Here is a 16,407-nt window from a genome sequence, read left to right on the forward strand (position 1 = left end):
TTGTTGGTGCTGATGTGTTGCTGCAGTTGTTTGACCTTGACTCACATACTTTCCTTACAGCCAATCACAGCACCCGACCACAAGCCACTTCTCCATCGGTCGATCGCAGGGAGTTAGCCACCCCTTCCTACCTTCCTACTGGCTACAATGCAAACATGCATTCTAAAATCCTCTTACCAATCTCTCATACCTCAGACTTCGGTCCTCCAAGGGCATTCACCTACAGCACCTTGAGGCCATACCAATGGCACTAGGTGCTATAAAAATGCCCTATTACATTACATTTCTGTAGCAGTCCTCCAGCGCAAGGCCCGTCTGCAGATTGCCGATGAGTGGGGTTGGCAATGGTGATGTACAAGGGCAAAGTGAGGGTCTCTACAGACAATATTAACTTGAATTAATTACTGATGAGGCTCAAAAGAGGCAGGAAGATGAAGGACTATTGGATGATGTGAGCAACCGACTACACTTTCCCCCAGGGCCAGGAAAGCTAAGAGGGAAGCATGCACACTACTCATGGGTTCCTGCCATACAACACCCTCAAACATCAAAACTACCTGGCCTCCTGTCACCCTCCCCACCTCCTTCCGCAAACCTCAGCAGTGCCTGCTGTCCTGGCCCCCACCTCCCTCAGTTTTCCCTCCTTCCCCCACAGGAGTGCCCATTGGGGAACAGGTTATCTGGTGGTGCTTGTAAATCAGATGATCACGTCCAACAGACGTGCTATGTAGTGAAGGTTACATGTTGCTGCTTCGATGCTTCAAAGTGCGGGTGCGTTTTGCAGTGCGTGATGGACAGTAAGGGCCCGATTTCTTACCGGTAATCTTCAATCTACCGAGCCCTATTCTTCCTCGTCCCAGTACTTGGGTCATGAAGGCCTTCTGTCTTTCCACAGAGCTTCCCCACAAACCATTCCATATTTTTGTTTTCATCCCTCCCCGTATAAGGAGACTGCTCACCTCCAACACATCCCGACTGCCCAGGGTCCTGGGGGCTGTTACGTACTGGGACGGGGAAGTGGAGGACTAGGTGTAGTGAAGATTAACAGTAAGTAATCAGGCCATTGCAACTCTTCTTCCCAGTCCTTACATCTTGAAGCATACCCAAAAAGGAATCATTTCGACCACAAGAATCACCCAAACTGCAGCACACAGTGAATCTTCAGGACAAACTAAGGGAATGTGCATTGCCAGAGGTCCCAAAACAGCAGGGGGCAAAACCCCCAGCCCTCTGACCAGGAAGATGGAATTGATAAAGAGGTCCTGAAAGTCAGCGGGGAGGGCCACGCAGCCACACAGCAAATGTCCAAGATCGACGCCGCTCCTTGCCTAGATCCAAGAAGCCGCCAGCGGAGCGCCCCTACTCCCCCGCAGCCCCCCAGGAGGTGGGATACGGTAGAAAGATGATGTCCACAATCAGCAGCCGAGGGTCAAAGAGGAGGCTTTGCTTCCCTGGAGCCTCAAAGATGACAAGCAAAGACCCAGTCCTCTCCAAATATGTCAAAATATTGTCCTTGGCATCTAGATGGGCCAGGACCAGTGCCTCGTTGGGCAGGAGGTCCCTTGCAAGTGAGGGAATTGCCATTCATGGGTAAATATGAAAGGTTGGGGCACCGCTGGTGGCACTTAAACTGCTCTGTGGTACACATCCTCTACCCTGAAATCAAGGAAAAGGTGTAAAACACTGAGGCTTGCCTCCGTCAAATCCTGATGAAGGCTTATTTTTTGGAATATTTCTTTAAGTCCTATCTTTTATTACTGGGCGGGGGCAGACACAGGTGTGAACTGGCGAGTGCTTATTGCCCCTTTCCCTGACGATTCACAGCTCACTGGGAAGGAGCCACCAGCACCCCCAAGCTCCTCACTCGCTGTATACTCCACAGTAAATACCCGCACCTTCAGTCTCGGGAGGATAGCTCAGGGGCAACGTGCTGGGCTTGGAAACAAGACGACACGGAGCACCATAGGTTCGAACCCTCGATCCCCGGGTCGTGCTTAGAGACTTCCGGGTATTAAGTGCGTTGTAAATAACCTATCCTATCATATCATGCTTTCTAGCGAGTCTGCAAAGTGTCTAGATTGACAAGAGAACAGTGAGGTATGAATGCATACAAACTTGCACATTTTATTCAGAAGATGCTTCTGTGAAACAATTCTGTGATGTGAAGACAAGGCGGGCAACACACAGGTGTCTGGTTGTCTTGTGCAGGTTAGAAAATAAATGCCATGCACCTGGGTGTTGCAATTGTTAAACGGACTCCTTGATTTCGGGAATAAGGTTTGTTTAGAATAAATGTTGAAAACAAGGAAAGGGGGAGTTTCGAAAAAATGGAGACCAGAATGGGTACAACTTTAGACTGAGAGTGCCACCAGCGGGGTTGAGACCACCTAAAGTAGGGTTACAGCAAAGTGTGGTGAAATCTGCCCGCGCAGCAAATGGTCTTCCAGCTGAGAAACGTAGGGTCTGTGGACCCCAAGGGGCAGCGAGGGGAATCTGTAGAGGCCTGAGATCTTTGGCCAACTCCCAGGCAGGAGAGGGACCTGACCTCAGATGGGCCAGTGTCAAGCATTTCAACAATCTGGCCATCCATAAGATCTCTTAGGGCTGCCTTTCCAGTGGACATAGAAGCCCTCCCTGTTGGGCTAAACAACAAAGAGACCTCCTCCATCGCACCTGGGAACTTCTCTTCAGGTTTCAATGAGTATAAACTGCTCATGAAGCAAGGAATGGCGATCTTTTCACCCCCCCCCCTATTATTTTACACAGTTGACTGATTGCCAGGATAATAGGTAGACCCCGCTTAGTTTCTCCCTTTAATTACTGGCCCGTAGAACCCCCCCCCCCCCTCCCGCTGCCGTTGTTTAATTACATGCAGGCCACTACGTGAGGGAAGACCTTGGACGCCGCCTTCAGGCCCAGCAGCATCTCCCAGGGATTGGAGGCCTCCTCATCAGACCAGAAGAAGAGGAAGGTGAGGAGGATGGGCTGAGGTCCCTCCTCAGCAGGCCTCCCCTGCCTCCCCTCCCCGGAAATGTGAGCTGAGGGCAGGGACTTCATTTAGGGGTCACGACCTCTGTGGTCTCCATTGCGACCTCTAAACAAAAAAAACATTTATTTTTTATTTTTTTGGTTCTTTTTTTTTGTAAGGCAAGCTCCTGGGCCGTGGCTCTTTACTTCTGGGATGGCTGGCTTTCTTGATCAGGCCCCTTAAAAAAAAGAAGAAAAATAAGAACAGGAGGGCCACAAGTCTAACACTTTCAGCACTGACCCTAAATAAGAAAGAATAGGAATACCAAATAATGTGTCTTTCTGGAATTCTATACCATAATTGCAAGGCTCATTAAATGTTTATTTCAGGCACACTTCCGGGGGTGAGTCACTGATTTAGTCTGTTCTTAAATGCCTCACTCAGCCTTTCATCCTTCTGAGGTCGATAAATGAGTACCTGGGTGATATTGGGTGTATATTTTTTCTATATAAAGCGCTTAAGCGTAAGTGCTATATGATAACACATCATTATCATTTGGTCATGGACGTCTTCATGCATTCAGAGTAATTTGGCAATATGGGCCTATACACACTGATCTTAATGATACATATGGCGATCCATACTTGTATGAAATGTATATCATATTATAGTGATATCGTAACCATATTTTTCGTAGTGTACAATGCTATGTGATGCCACTTCCGGTTTTGTCAACGGGTGAAAGGTCGTGTTCCATCGCTTCCCACAATATCACTTCGGGGTGGGGTCAAATGACATCACTTCCTGTGATGTCATCAAGGGTCAAGGGTTGTGTGATGTCGCTTCCACTACCCCTGTCATTTTGATGAAATGATGTCCCTGGCTGAGGGGCGGTGCTTTTAGCGACTCAGAGATGGGAGACAAGCCCTTCCTAAAACTGACGGTTTTAAACAACAGTGGTGGAAATGTATGATATGATACGTTATTTATAATGCGCTTAATACCCAGAGGTTCCTAAGCGCGGACCACGCGTGTGGCTCTGCTGTCATCTTGTATCCAAGGCAAGCATGTTGCCCCTGAGCTAACCTCCTGAGACATGTACTAAAAAAAGTAGTAGAACTGTGGTATCGGCAGGGGAGAGGGTAGGAGGAAGCATAATGCAACATGAGGCAAGGTGTTGCTGCCGGGGCGCTGCAATAGTCTAAGTGACTAGTAACTAAGGCTCCTCTTGCAACTCTATTTGTATTTGTATTTGGTTTATTTATAAAGCGCAACCAGGCCCAGGGGCATACGGGCGTGTACGTTTTTTGATCATGTTACATAAGAGTACAGTTACATTAGCAAGCAGTAGTTGCAACAGTTACAGTAGTTGCAACTGTTACACTTGCACAGGGACATGAATGCACAAGTCCTCTATATAGAATGGTGAATATGGTCTAAAAAGTAGAGGAATGGTAAACAGAAAAAAAGAAAAGTAGTGGAACACGGCTCTTGACCGTTACCACTCACTTCGATCACTGGTTAGCACATGGCGCTGCCCCAAAGGGGCTTGAAGTGCCAAGGCAAAACAGGGCACAGAGGCCGAGCCCCCCGCCTCGCCTGCTGCCCCACTAGTGAGCCAAGGGCAGCAATAGGAAGTGGGGCCATATACTATGGCCCCTATATTTGGTACCTCAGCAGGGGAAGCAGCCTTGTACAGGCACCCGTTGCTGGACCGACCTAAGGTGAGTGGGGTTGAGGGTCAGGGTGCCTGCTGGTCCCTGCGCAAGCAGAGCAGAGCAGAGACACTGCCTCGGTGGTCGGGCCTTCTGAACCTCAGTCCCCCCCACCATTTGCTGTGTCCCTGCCCGGCACAATGCTGTGTGGGTGCCCGGCTACTCCGACACCGGCTCTTGATACCGGCCCAGTATGAGTGCTCGAGGGGTAAAGCTGCCACAGAGGCTATAGGTATGTCGGCCCGGGCGAAGGTGACAGCATCGTGAGAGGAGCATTTGCGGCACAGAGGTGTCTGCCACTACTGCACTTACAGTAGTATTTTTGTAAGGCGCAATGCCCCGACGGCTTTGGGGCTTTCTGGGCCCTTCCATGTCTCCGACTCTTATGGTGTACAGGAATGAGGGATGCAGGATTCGAGTTAGGTGCATGCATGAGCCGGCTGGTAGCTGCTCTGCCAGATGGGGCAGGGTTCACAGGTAGCAGGCTGCAAATGGGGGAAATAAACTCAGAACAAAGGGCACAGCAAAGGAGGACCACTCAATGAACGATGTTAGAGGAGATGAGATTTTGTCCTTCCATCCAGAAAAAGAAGTCCAGAAAAAAGCTCAACGTGGCAATGGTAACCTTTTGCAAGGGGGGCTGGTTTCTTAACAATATGGCATTATTGGAGAAGAAAGGGTATTATGAGAAGGACAGGGTTTGACTTGTCCGATATGGGCAGGTACCTGTTTTGCTGAACTTGGTGGACGCCCAAAGTGGGCGAGGGTGTGAATAGTAGGACACTTTTTTCGGCTGGAGTGTGGGCGGCAAAGCGGCAGAAACCCCTTCTTGCTGTCCCGGTAACTCAGTCGATCGAGCAGTGCCTAAACTAACCTCCTCCCCGGTAGGGGCTGCACGGTATAAAGAGGAGGCGCACCCCCCTGGGAGGTTCAGGGACGGCACTCCCTGCTGCCCATCAGCGGCGCCGGCCAATGTGTGTGGCCCAGACCGAGGCTCTGGGAGGTTCATGGACGGCACTCCCTGCTGCCCATCAGCGGCGCCGGCCAATGTGTGTGGCCCAGACCGAGGCTCTGGGAGGTTCAGGGACGGCACTCCCTGCTGCCCATCAGCGGCGCCGGCCAATGTGTGTGGCCCAGACCGAGGCTCTGGGAGGTTCATGGACGGCACTCCCTGCTGCCCATCAGCGGCGCCGGCCAATGTGTGTGGCCCAGACCGAGGCTCTGGGAGGTTCAGGGACGGCACTCCCTGCTGCCCATCAGCGGCGCCGGCCAATGTGTGTGGCCCAGACCGAGGCTCTGGGAGGTTCAGGGACGGCACTCCCTGCTGCCCATCAGCGGCGCCGGCCAATGTGTGTGGCCCAGACCGAGGCTCTGGGAGGTTCAGGGACGGCACTCCCTGCTGCCCATCAGCGGCGCCGGCCAATGTGTGTGGCCCAGACCGAGGCTCTGGGAGGTTCAGGGACGGCACTCCCTGCTGCCCATCAGCGGCGCCGGCCAATGTGTGTGGCCCAGACCGAGGCTCTGGGAGGTTCAGGGACGGCACTCCCTGCTGCCCATCAGCGGCGCCGGCCAATGTGTGTGGCCCAGACCGAGGCTCTGGGAGGTTCAGGGACGGCACTCCCTGCTGCCCATCAGCGGCGCCGGCCAGGTTCAGGGACGGCACTCCCTGCTGCCCATCAGCGGCGCCGGCCAATGTGTGTGGCCCAGACCGAGGCTCTGGGAGGTTCAGGGACGGCACTCCCTGCTGCCCATCAGCGGCGCCGGCCAATGTGTGTGGCCCAGACCGAGGCTCTGGGAGGTTCAGGGACGGCACTCCCTGCTGCCCATCAGCGGCGCCGGCCAATGTGTGTGGCCCAGACCGAGGCTCTGGGAGGTTCAGGGACGGCACTCCCTGCTGCCCATCAGCGGCGCCGGCCAATGCGTGTGGCCCAGACCGAGGCTCTGGGAGGTTCATGGACGGCACTCCCTGCTGCCCATCAGCGGCGCCGGCCAATGTGTGTGGCCCAGACCGAGGCTCTGGGAGGTTCAGGGACGGCACTCCCTGCTGCCCATCAGCGGCGCCGGCCAATGTGTGTGGCCCAGACCGAGGCTCTGGGAGGTTCAGGGACGGCACTCCCTGCTGCCCATCAGCGGCGCCGGCCAATGTGTGTGGCCCAGACCGAGGCTCTGGGAGGTTCAGGGACGGCACTCCCTGCTGCCCATCAGCGGCGCCGGCCAGGTTCAGGGACGGCACTCCCTGCTGCCCATCAGCGGCGCCGGCCAATGTGTGTGGCCCAGACCGTGGCTCTGGGAGGTTCAGGGACGGCACTCCCTGCTGCCCATCAGCGGCGCCGGCCAGGTTCAGGGACGGCACTCCCTGCTGCCCATCAGCGGTGCCGGCCAATGTGTGTGGCCCAGACCGAGGCTCTGGGAGGTTCAGGGACGGCACTCCCTGCTGCCCATCAGCGGCGCCGGCCAATGTGTGTGGCCCAGACCGAGGCTCTGGGAGGTTCAGGGACGGCACTCCCTGCTGCCCATCAGCGGCGCCGGCCAATGTGTGTGGCCCAGACCGAGGCTCTGGGAGGTTCAGGGACGGCACTCCCTGCTGCCCATCAGCGGCGCCGGCCAATGTGTGTGGCCCAGACCGAGGCTCTGGGAGGTTCAGGGACGGCACTCCCTGCTGCCCATCAGCGGCGCCGGCCAATGTGTGTGGCCCAGACCGAGGCTCTGGGAGGTTCAGGGACGGCACTCCCTGCTGCCCATCAGCGGCGCCGGCCAATGTGTGTGGCCCAGACCGAGGCTCTGGGAGGTTCATGGACGGCACTCCCTGCTGCCCATCAGCGGCGCCGGCCAATGTGTGTGGCCCAGACCGAGGCTCTGGGAGGTTCAGGGACGGCACTCCCTGCTGCCCATCAGCGGCGCCGGCCAATGTGTGTGGCCCAGACCGAGGCTCTGGGAGGTTCAGGGACGGCACTCCCTGCTGCCCATCAGCGGCGCCGGCCAGGTTCAGGGACGGCACTCCCTGCTGCCCATCAGCGGCGCCGGCCAATGTGTGTGGCCCAGACCGAGGCTCTGGGAGGTTCAGGGACGGCACTCCCTGCTGCCCATCAGCGGCGCCGGCCAGGTTCAGGGACGGCACTCCCTGCTGCCCATCAGCGGCGCCGGCCAATGTGTGTGGCCCAGACCGAGGCTCTGGGAGGTTCAGGGACGGCACTCCCTGCTGCCCATCAGCGGCGCCGGCCAATGTGTGTGGCCCAGACCGAGGCTCTGGGAGGTTCAGGGACGGCACTCCCTGCTGCCCATCAGCGGCGCCGGCCAATGTGTGTGGCCCAGACCGAGGCTCTGGGAGGTTCAGGGACGGCACTCCCTGCTGCCCATCAGCGGCGCCGGCCAATGTGTGTGGCCCAGACCGAGGCTCTGGGAGGTTCATGGACGGCACTCCCTGCTGCCCATCAGCGGCGCCGGCCAATGTGTGTGGCCCAGACCGAGGCTCTGGGAGGTTCAGGGACGGCACTCCCTGCTGCCCATCAGCGGCGCCGGCCAATGTGTGTGGCCCAGACCGAGGCTCTGGGAGGTTCAGGGACGGCACTCCCTGCTGCCCATCAGCGGCGCCGGCCAGGTTCAGGGACGGCACTCCCTGCTGCCCATCAGCGGCGCCGGCCAATGTGTGTGGCCCAGACCGAGGCTCTGGGAGGTTCAGGGACGGCACTCCCTGCTGCCCATCAGCGGCGCCAGCCAATGTGTGTGGCCCAGACCGAGGCTCTGGGAGGTTCAGGGACGGCACTCCCTGCTGCCCATCAGCGGCGCCGGCCAGGTTCAGGGACGGCACTCCCTGCTGCCCATCAGCGGCGCCGGCCAATGTGTGTGGCCCAGACCGAGGCTCTGGGAGGTTCAGGGACGGCACTCCCTGCTGCCCATCAGCGGCGCCGGCCAATGTGTGTGGCCCAGACGCGGCGCCAGCCAGGTTCAGGGACGGCACTCCCTGCTGCCCATCAGCGGCGCCGGCCAATGTGTGTGGCCCAGACCGAGGCTCTGGGAGGTTCAGGGACGGCACTCCCTGCTGTCCATCAGCGGCGCCGGCCAATGTGTGTGGCCCAGACCGAGGCTCTGGGAGGTTCAGGGACGGCACTCCCTGCTGCCCATCAGCGGCGCCGGCCAATATGTGTGGCCCAGACCGAGGCTCTGGGAGGTTCAGGGACGGAACTCCCTGCTGCCCATCAGCGGCGCCGGCCAGGTTCAGGGACGGCACTCCCTGCTGCCCATCAGCGGCGCCGGCCAATGTGTGTGGCCCAGACCGAGGCTCTGGGAGGTTCAGGGACGCCACTCCCTGCTGCCCATCAGCGGCGCCGGCCAATGTGTGTGGCCCAGACCGAGGCTCTGGGAGGTTCAGGGACGGCACTCCCTGCTGCCCATCAGCGGCGCCGGCCAATATGTGTGGCCCAGACCGAGGCTCTGGGAGGTTCAGGGACGGCACTCCCTGCTGCCCATCAGCGGCGCCGGCCAGGTTCAGGGACGGCACTCCCTGCTGCCCATCAGCGGCGCCGGCCAATGTGTGTGGCCCAGACCGAGGCTCTGGGAGGTTCAGGGACGGCACTCCCTGCTGCCCATCAGCGGCGCCGGCCAATGTGTGTGGCCCAGACCGAGGCTCTGGGAGGTTCAGGGACGGCACTCCCTGCTGCCCATCAGCGGCGCCGGCCAGGTTCAGGGACGGCACTCCCTGCTGCCCATCACCGGCGCCGGCCAATGTGTGTGGCCCAGACCGAGGCTCTGGGAGGTTCAGGGACGGCACTCCCTGCTGCCCATCAGCGGCGCCGGCCAATGTGTGTGGCCCAGACCGAGGCTCTGGGAGGTTCAGGGACGGCACTCCCTGCTGCCCATCAGCGGCGCCGGCCAATGTGTGTGGCCCAGACCGAGGCTCTGGGAGGTTCAGGGACGGCACTCCCTGCTGCCCATCAGCGGCGCCGGCCAATGTGTGTGGCCCAGACCGAGGCTCTGGGAGGTTCAGGGACGGCACTCCCTGCTGCCCATCAGCGGCGCCGGCCAGGTTCAGGGACGGCACTCCCTGCTGCCCATCAGCGGCGCCGGCCAATGTGTGTGGCCCAGACCGAGGCTCTGGGAGGTTCAGGGACGCCACTCCCTGCTGCCCATCAGCGGCGCCGGCCAATGTGTGCGGCCCAGACCGAGGCTCTGGGAGGTTCAGGGACGGCACTCCCTGCTGCCCATCAGCGGCGCCGGCCAATATGTGTGGCCCAGACCGAGGCTCTGGGAGGTTCAGGGACGGCACTCCCTGCTGCCCATCAGCGGCGCCGGCCAGGTTCAGGGACGGCACTCCCTGCTGCCCATCAGCGGCGCCGGCCAATGTGTGTGGCCCAGACCGAGGCTCTGGGAGGTTCAGGGACGGCACTCCCTGCTGCCCATCAGCGGCGCCGGCCAATGTGTGTGGCCCAGACCGAGGCTCTGGGAGGTTCAGGGACGGCACTCCCTGCTGCCCATCAGCGGCGCCGGCCAATGTGTGTGGCCCAGACCGAGGCTCTGGGAGGTTCAGGGACGGCACTCCCTGCTGCCCATCACCGGCGCCGGCCAATGTGTGTGGCCCAGACCGAGGCTCTGGGAGGTTCAGGGACGGCACTCCCTGCTGCCCATCAGCGGCGCCGGCCAATATGTGTGGCCCAGACCGAGGCTCTGGGAGGTTCAGGGACGGCACTCCCTGCTGCCCATCAGCGGCGCCGGCCAGGTTCAGGGACGGCACTCCCTGCTGCCCATCAGCGGCGCCGGCCAATGTGTGTGGCCCAGACCGAGGCTCTGGGAGGTTCAGGGACGGCACTCCCTGCTGCCCATCAGCGGCGCCGGCCAATGTGTGTGGCCCAGACCGAGGCTCTGGGAGGTTCAGGGACGGCACTCCCTGCTGCCCATCACCGGCGCCGGCCAATGTGTGTGGCCCAGACCGAGGCTCTGGGAGGTTCAGGGACGGCACTCCCTGCTGCCCATCAGCGGCGCCGGCCAATGTGTGTTGCCCAGACCGAGGCTCTGGGAGGTTCGGGGAGCGGTGACCTAAGTAGGCTGGAAAGGAATGGATAAGAAAAAGATTGTCTGGGACTATAATAATGAGATAGTGTGAAATGTTTATAAATAAACTGGCGCCTTGTTATGCCACAAATGAGGAAAACTGGTCTGGCCTCAGTTATTTAGCCGAATGGGAGTGGGGGCTACAACGGGATGTTATGTGCCTTGACAGGTGGGGGTGAGCGGCACACGACTGCCCATGTTAAGTGGTCTTTCGCATCCGAGGGGAGGGTCTGATGTGCACACTTGGTGTTTGTTAGGCAGAGAGGCAAGGAAAATCTTTTCTGAAACTAGCATTGTGAAAGGGTGTTGCATGTTAGCTTATTGTTTATTTATGCATGTGTGCAAGGAAGGCGTATGTAATGTATGTATGAATGAGTGTGTGTGAATGAGTGTGTGATGTATGGGGGGCATGGTGCGCATGTAAATGAGTGAGTGTATGGTCAATGGGATGTTTAAATGAGTGAGTGTATGGTCAATGGGATGTTTAAATGAGTGAGTGAATGGTCAATGGGATGTTTAAATGAGTGAGTGAATGGGTGATTGTGTGCGTGTGTGTAATGCTGGACAGATGAGCTGATTCTGGCGGGTAGAGGGTGGGAGTGTGTGGTGGTTGGAGGAGCAGGACGGGTGGAGAAAGGGGGCTAGGATATATGGGCTCCCTGCCAGACCACCCTTGGGGTAGAACAGAGGGGGCGGAGCCTCTACTCCCCGACGGTGTGCTGCGCAGAGCTCGTGTTTCCACACTTGTAGTCCTACATTTAAATTGGAACTCAAAAAAAAAAACACAGTTCACAGAATTCCAAAGAATAGACAGCCCTGGGTGGGTGCCGTATTCCCAAAATTGAGAAATGTGAGATCTCTCGCGTTTTTCACACTTCTCTCAGAGCTTCAGAAAATTGGGGCAGTTCGAACAAAAGTGCTGTGAATCGGGATAATGTGGGGCCAGGCCGAGAACCCCACCCCCATCGTGTGGGGGGTTTGAAATAACCTTTCTTAAATGCCAGCATCGGTAGGTTTGAGTTGACGATGCAGTATCTACATTTGAACACACGATGGCGCTAACGTCTAAGAAAAGGGAGCACTGCTTATCTGTAAGCTTCACACGGAGAATACGAGCCTCTGCCTAACCTAATATTTACATGACCACTCACAGCGATATCTACTCACAGTTCATACCCCTCCCCCACCCCCCTTTCCCCATCCTCCTCCCCCCACTCATCTGAAGGCACGGCTTTCATCTCAAAGCCAAGGTTTGCCCGGCCGATTGGCGGCCAGGCTGGCCCCCGGCAAGGCCAGAGGGGCTGGGGAAGGGTCCGTTGTGTGCCAGGCGCGCCGTCCTTTGGGAACCCTTCTTGGGTGAAGTTGTCTTTCTGTGAAGCGACGACGCCACCTTTGCGCCACAGGTCGCGCCTACAGCTGTTAGTGTGGCCGGCGGCATTAATGGATGTCATTGGGCTCTTCACTAATGTGTTCACGTTTGAATTGTATTCCTAGTGGGTCTCCTTCCTCGCCCCCACTTATTCGTTTCCGTTCCTTTCTTTCCCCCTCACTGGTGATACGCTTTGTTTTCTAACGTGCAATTCCATTTTAAGATGCTTTCCTCTTCTCTGTGGTGTGTGGCCATCCCAAGTGTTTTGCCCTTTTAATGGTGTGTGGCCCTTCCATGTGTGTTGCCCTTTTAAGACGGTGTCATGGCCCAAGCTGATAAAAGGAGGCCCTGCAGGCACGTGCAGCAGACCGGCTGCAGACTCCCAGAGAGGACCGACTGAGTGCAGGCCCATCCCATGTGAGCACGGGCCTTCAGGCCAGGATGCCGTGGGGCCCTCGTGCCAGCCAGGTGGCAAGGGTCCGCATGGTCAGGGTGTGGCCCGCCCTGCCCCCACCTAAGACCGGGTGTTCCCTGGCAACCCCCTGAGGCACTGGCCCTCCAGGGTGCTGGTGTCCCATAGCAGCCAAGGGGGGCGGCTTGATGCCAATAGCCGGCCCCCATACCAATGGCGACAAGGAAGAAAGGTCCCCGCGAGGTGGTGCGGCTGCCCGGCTCTCTGCTTTGCCAGGATTTCATTAAGGAAAAGAGAGCAGTGGCGGTAAGGAGGCTGAGATCCCCGCGATGCCCCCCCTGGAGCTGAGGGGTATCTGCGCTGTCAGGATAATGCAACTGTGCCCCGAGAAGGAAGGCAGAGCAGCTCCCCCCTGGGGACTGAAGTGGCGGCCCCGGACCTAACCAAATGACTCCCACCTGAGAGGAGGAGTGGCGCCAGCCCCCGCATAGGCACTGGGCTGCCGGTGAAGAAGTGTGCTGGGCAGTGGGCAGCGGGTAGCCCCCACCTGGAGAGGTAAAGGGCAGCCAGCAGGGTCATGGCCGCATCAGCGAGGGAGAGTATGATGGGGGGTCGGGGGGTGTGATGTCGGCTTGCGAGGCCGCAGGCAAACCTAACATCTAAGAGTGCGCAGTGCAGGCCGCAGGCAGGGCGCGCGCGGCAGGAGCTTCGCAGGCAATAGACGACACGACCGCTTGGTAAGATGCATAAACCCGGACTGGCGTTCTTACGCCAGTTCCGGTGATTCCTTTATTTCCGGCGTGTCACGTGACCCGGAACTAACGGGCACGTGACACCACATTCCTCCCCAACTTGGAGGTGTTTACACAACTTTTAAACATCAACAATCAACTGGGCTGTGCATAGTCAGATACCTTTGAGTTCATCGGGGCAGGGCATTCTGGATGTAGACCCCGTCTACCACGTATCCTTGGAGACGGGATGATGGTTTAGGCTTTGCCCTCAAAAGGTATCGCGTGCTGTTTCTCTCAGGTGCATCCACTCTTGGGGTCCCGATCTCGCTCTGGTCTTCTTGCGGGTGCGGTGCTTCCGTGGCACGGGTCGTGGGCGATGTTTGGCCCCGGGGTGTGTGAGATGGTATCGCCTCGCTTCTGGGGGACATTTGGTGTTCTTCCCATAGTTCAGCTGGTACTTTCCGGAAGTGTGACACGTTTCTCGTCACGGTCTCACTTCCCCGGGTGCGGTGACCATGCTGTGGTTGGTTGCGCTGGCCGTCCATGGTTGGAGCTCGAAATTGAGGGACATTTTCTTGGGTGTTGCTCGGTTTTTGACGATCACAGTATCGCCCGGCATTAACTCTCTGTGACGGGCTCGCCTGGCAATGCTCTCTTGTTCGTTCCGCCTCTGTCGCATGGCATCTATTGCTGGGATGTCTGGTTCGGGAGCAACCCACTGAGGGTTTATGGGAAGCTCTGCTTGGATAGGTACCCCGAGCATCAGGGCTGCCGGGCTGATGCCGGTGGAGGAGTGCAGGGTTTGCCTATGTGTCCTTAGGAATCGGTACACAGCCTTCAGCCATGGATGTCCTTTTTCTTTGGCTATCGGGATGACTTTATTAAGTGACCCCATGAATCTTTCTGCATCGCCATTCGCTTGGGGCCATCTCGGGGTGATCCGTTGGTGTTTGACGTTTATGTTTTTGAAGAACTCTCGCAATTCTTGACTGGTGAACAAGGGCCCATTGTCGCTCTTCACTTTTGTCGGAATTCCATGTGTCGCGAAGATCTTCTCTAGCGTGAGGATTGTGGTCTCCGCGTTGGTGGATGCTACATGTTCTACTTCAGGATATCTGCTGAACTCGTCAATCACAACGAGTAAGTATCCTTCGCCGGCAATTGTGCAGTGATCCATGCTGACAGCGTCCCACCGCTTGCTGCTCCTCGGGGCGCTGCTGATCGGTTCTGGATTCTCGGGCCTCCTGGAGGCTTGGCAAGCAGCACAGGATTCCACTAGCTCCACTACTCTTTGTTGAATGTTGGGCATCCACATTCTGGACTTGAGGTATGCCGTTGTTTTGATGATGCCCTGGTGTCCACTGTGTGCTAGCCGGAGGGCTCTCTCTTCAAGTGATGCAGGTAGCACGATGCGATGGCCTTTGAGGAGCACTCCTTCAGGGGCTACGGTGAGTTCATGTCATATTCAGAATAGCGCTCAGAGTTTGGCCTGGGCGGATGTGGTGCGTTGAGCCATGGACGTGAGGTAGGTCTTCCAGTTTCCTGACTGGATGGCAGTGGTGGTGTGTTGCAGGATGGTGTCTACTTCTGTCTCACGTGCTACTTCTTGTAAAGTCATAGCTCGTGGTCGTGCGCAGGCGACCACGTGGCACACGTGTTCGTCAGTTTCTCTTGAGTGGCGTTGTTCGCCTTCAGTGGCCGGCCTCGGGTGACGAGACAAGTAGTCTGCTGGGTTGTCTGTCCCTGGGCGATAGTCCACTTCTATGTTGTAGGGCTGCAGCTGCAGCATCCACTTCTCAATCCGTGCTGGTGGGTGAGGAGCGGATCCTCGGAATATCGGGATCAGGGGTTTGTGATCCGACAGGACTTTTGCTTTCTTTCCTAGCAAGTATACTTTGAAATGACGGCAACCCCACAGGATGGCGAGGGCTTCCTTCTCTATGTGGGCATAGTTCTGTTCTGGTTTGGTGAGTGCTCGACTGGTGAACGCAATGGGGAACACATTCCCTTCACTGTCCGTCTGGGTTAGTACCGCCCCCAGGCCAACTGGGCTGGCATCCACGAGGAGCTCGGTGTGTCTTTCCACGTTGAAAAACGCCATGGTTGTGGATGCCGACAAGGTGTCTTTAATTTGTTGAAATGCCTGTTGGTGGGACGACGTCCATTCCCACTTCTGGTCTTTCTTGGTCAATTCTCGGAGTGGGCTTGCAATGTTGGCAAGGTCTGGGATAAAACGTGCGCAGTACGTCGCCATTCCCATAAAACTCCTCACTTCCGTGGCAGACTGGGGGGCTTTTGTGTTCTTTATGTCATTGACCTTGGCAGGGTCAGGGGATACGCCTTTTGCACTGAAGATGTACCCAAAGAAACATAGTTCTTCTTTTGTGAATTCACATTTCTCTGCGTTTAGCGTTAAACCTGCTGATTCTAGTCTGCCCAGAACTGCTGCCAATCGTTTGTGGTGTTCTCTCTCGTTTGACGCGTACACCAAGATGTCGTCGCTGATGTTGGTGGTGCCTTCTAGGCCAGTGATGACCCTGCGGATTTCGTGTTGGAATACTTCTGCGGCTGACGAGATTCCAAAATTGAGCCGTTTATACCTCATGAGACCAAGGTGAGAGGAAAATGTGGCGATATATCTTGAGTCTTTGGCTAATCTGAGTTGGTGGTAGCCGGATCTGAGGTCAAGATTGCTGAATATTGTGGCTCCTGTGAGATCTACGATGAGCTCATCTATTGTTGGTGTTATGTGGCGTTCTCTTCCAATCGCTGCATTGGGAAGTCTCATGTCTATACAAATTCTTACTGCGTTGGGCTGTTTAGGTTTTTGGGCTACCACCATGGGCGACACCCACAGGGTTGGTCCTGATGTTCTTTCAATGATTCCTGCTTCTTCAAGCTTTGTCAGTTCTTTTTCTACTGCTTCTCTCAGATGGAACGGTATCCGTCGGTGCCGTACGGCTTTCGGCTCTATGGTATCGTCTATGTGAAGCTTGATTGTTCGGCCTTTTAGACACCCGATGCCTTGAAATAGTTTCTTGTGTTGTTGCAGTAGGTCGTCGAGTTTGTTGTGTTGAAGGTTGAACGCAAAGTGGATTAGTTTTAGCTTTTCCGCTGTCCTGCAGCTTAGCAGTGTCTCGCAGCCGGCATCTACGACGTAGATG

The 16,407-nt window shown here is 57.0% G+C and overlaps 1 protein-coding gene across 1 annotated transcript in view; it reads right to left on the reverse strand.

The window, feature by feature from the left end:
- The window catches only part of LOC138487219 (collagen, type I, alpha 1b-like), a 174,938-nt gene extending 161,490 nt beyond the window's left edge, over positions 1-13,448 (reverse strand). Inside the window, exons 1-2 of the mRNA XM_069613858.1 lie at positions 13,424-13,448; positions 5,410-10,722 (exon numbers count right to left, since the gene is read on the reverse strand). Of these exons, the coding sequence (XP_069469959.1) occupies positions 5,410-10,722; positions 13,424-13,448 (5,338 nt within the window). The remainder of the gene's footprint in view (positions 1-5,409; positions 10,723-13,423) is intronic.
- Positions 13,449-16,407: the final 2,959 nt, after the last annotated feature.

This window comes from Ambystoma mexicanum, chromosome 9 (genome assembly GCF_040938575.1).
Source record: "Ambystoma mexicanum isolate Mex_15411 chromosome 9, UKY_AmexF1_1, whole genome shotgun sequence".
NCBI lineage: Eukaryota > Metazoa > Chordata > Amphibia > Caudata > Ambystomatidae > Ambystoma > Ambystoma mexicanum.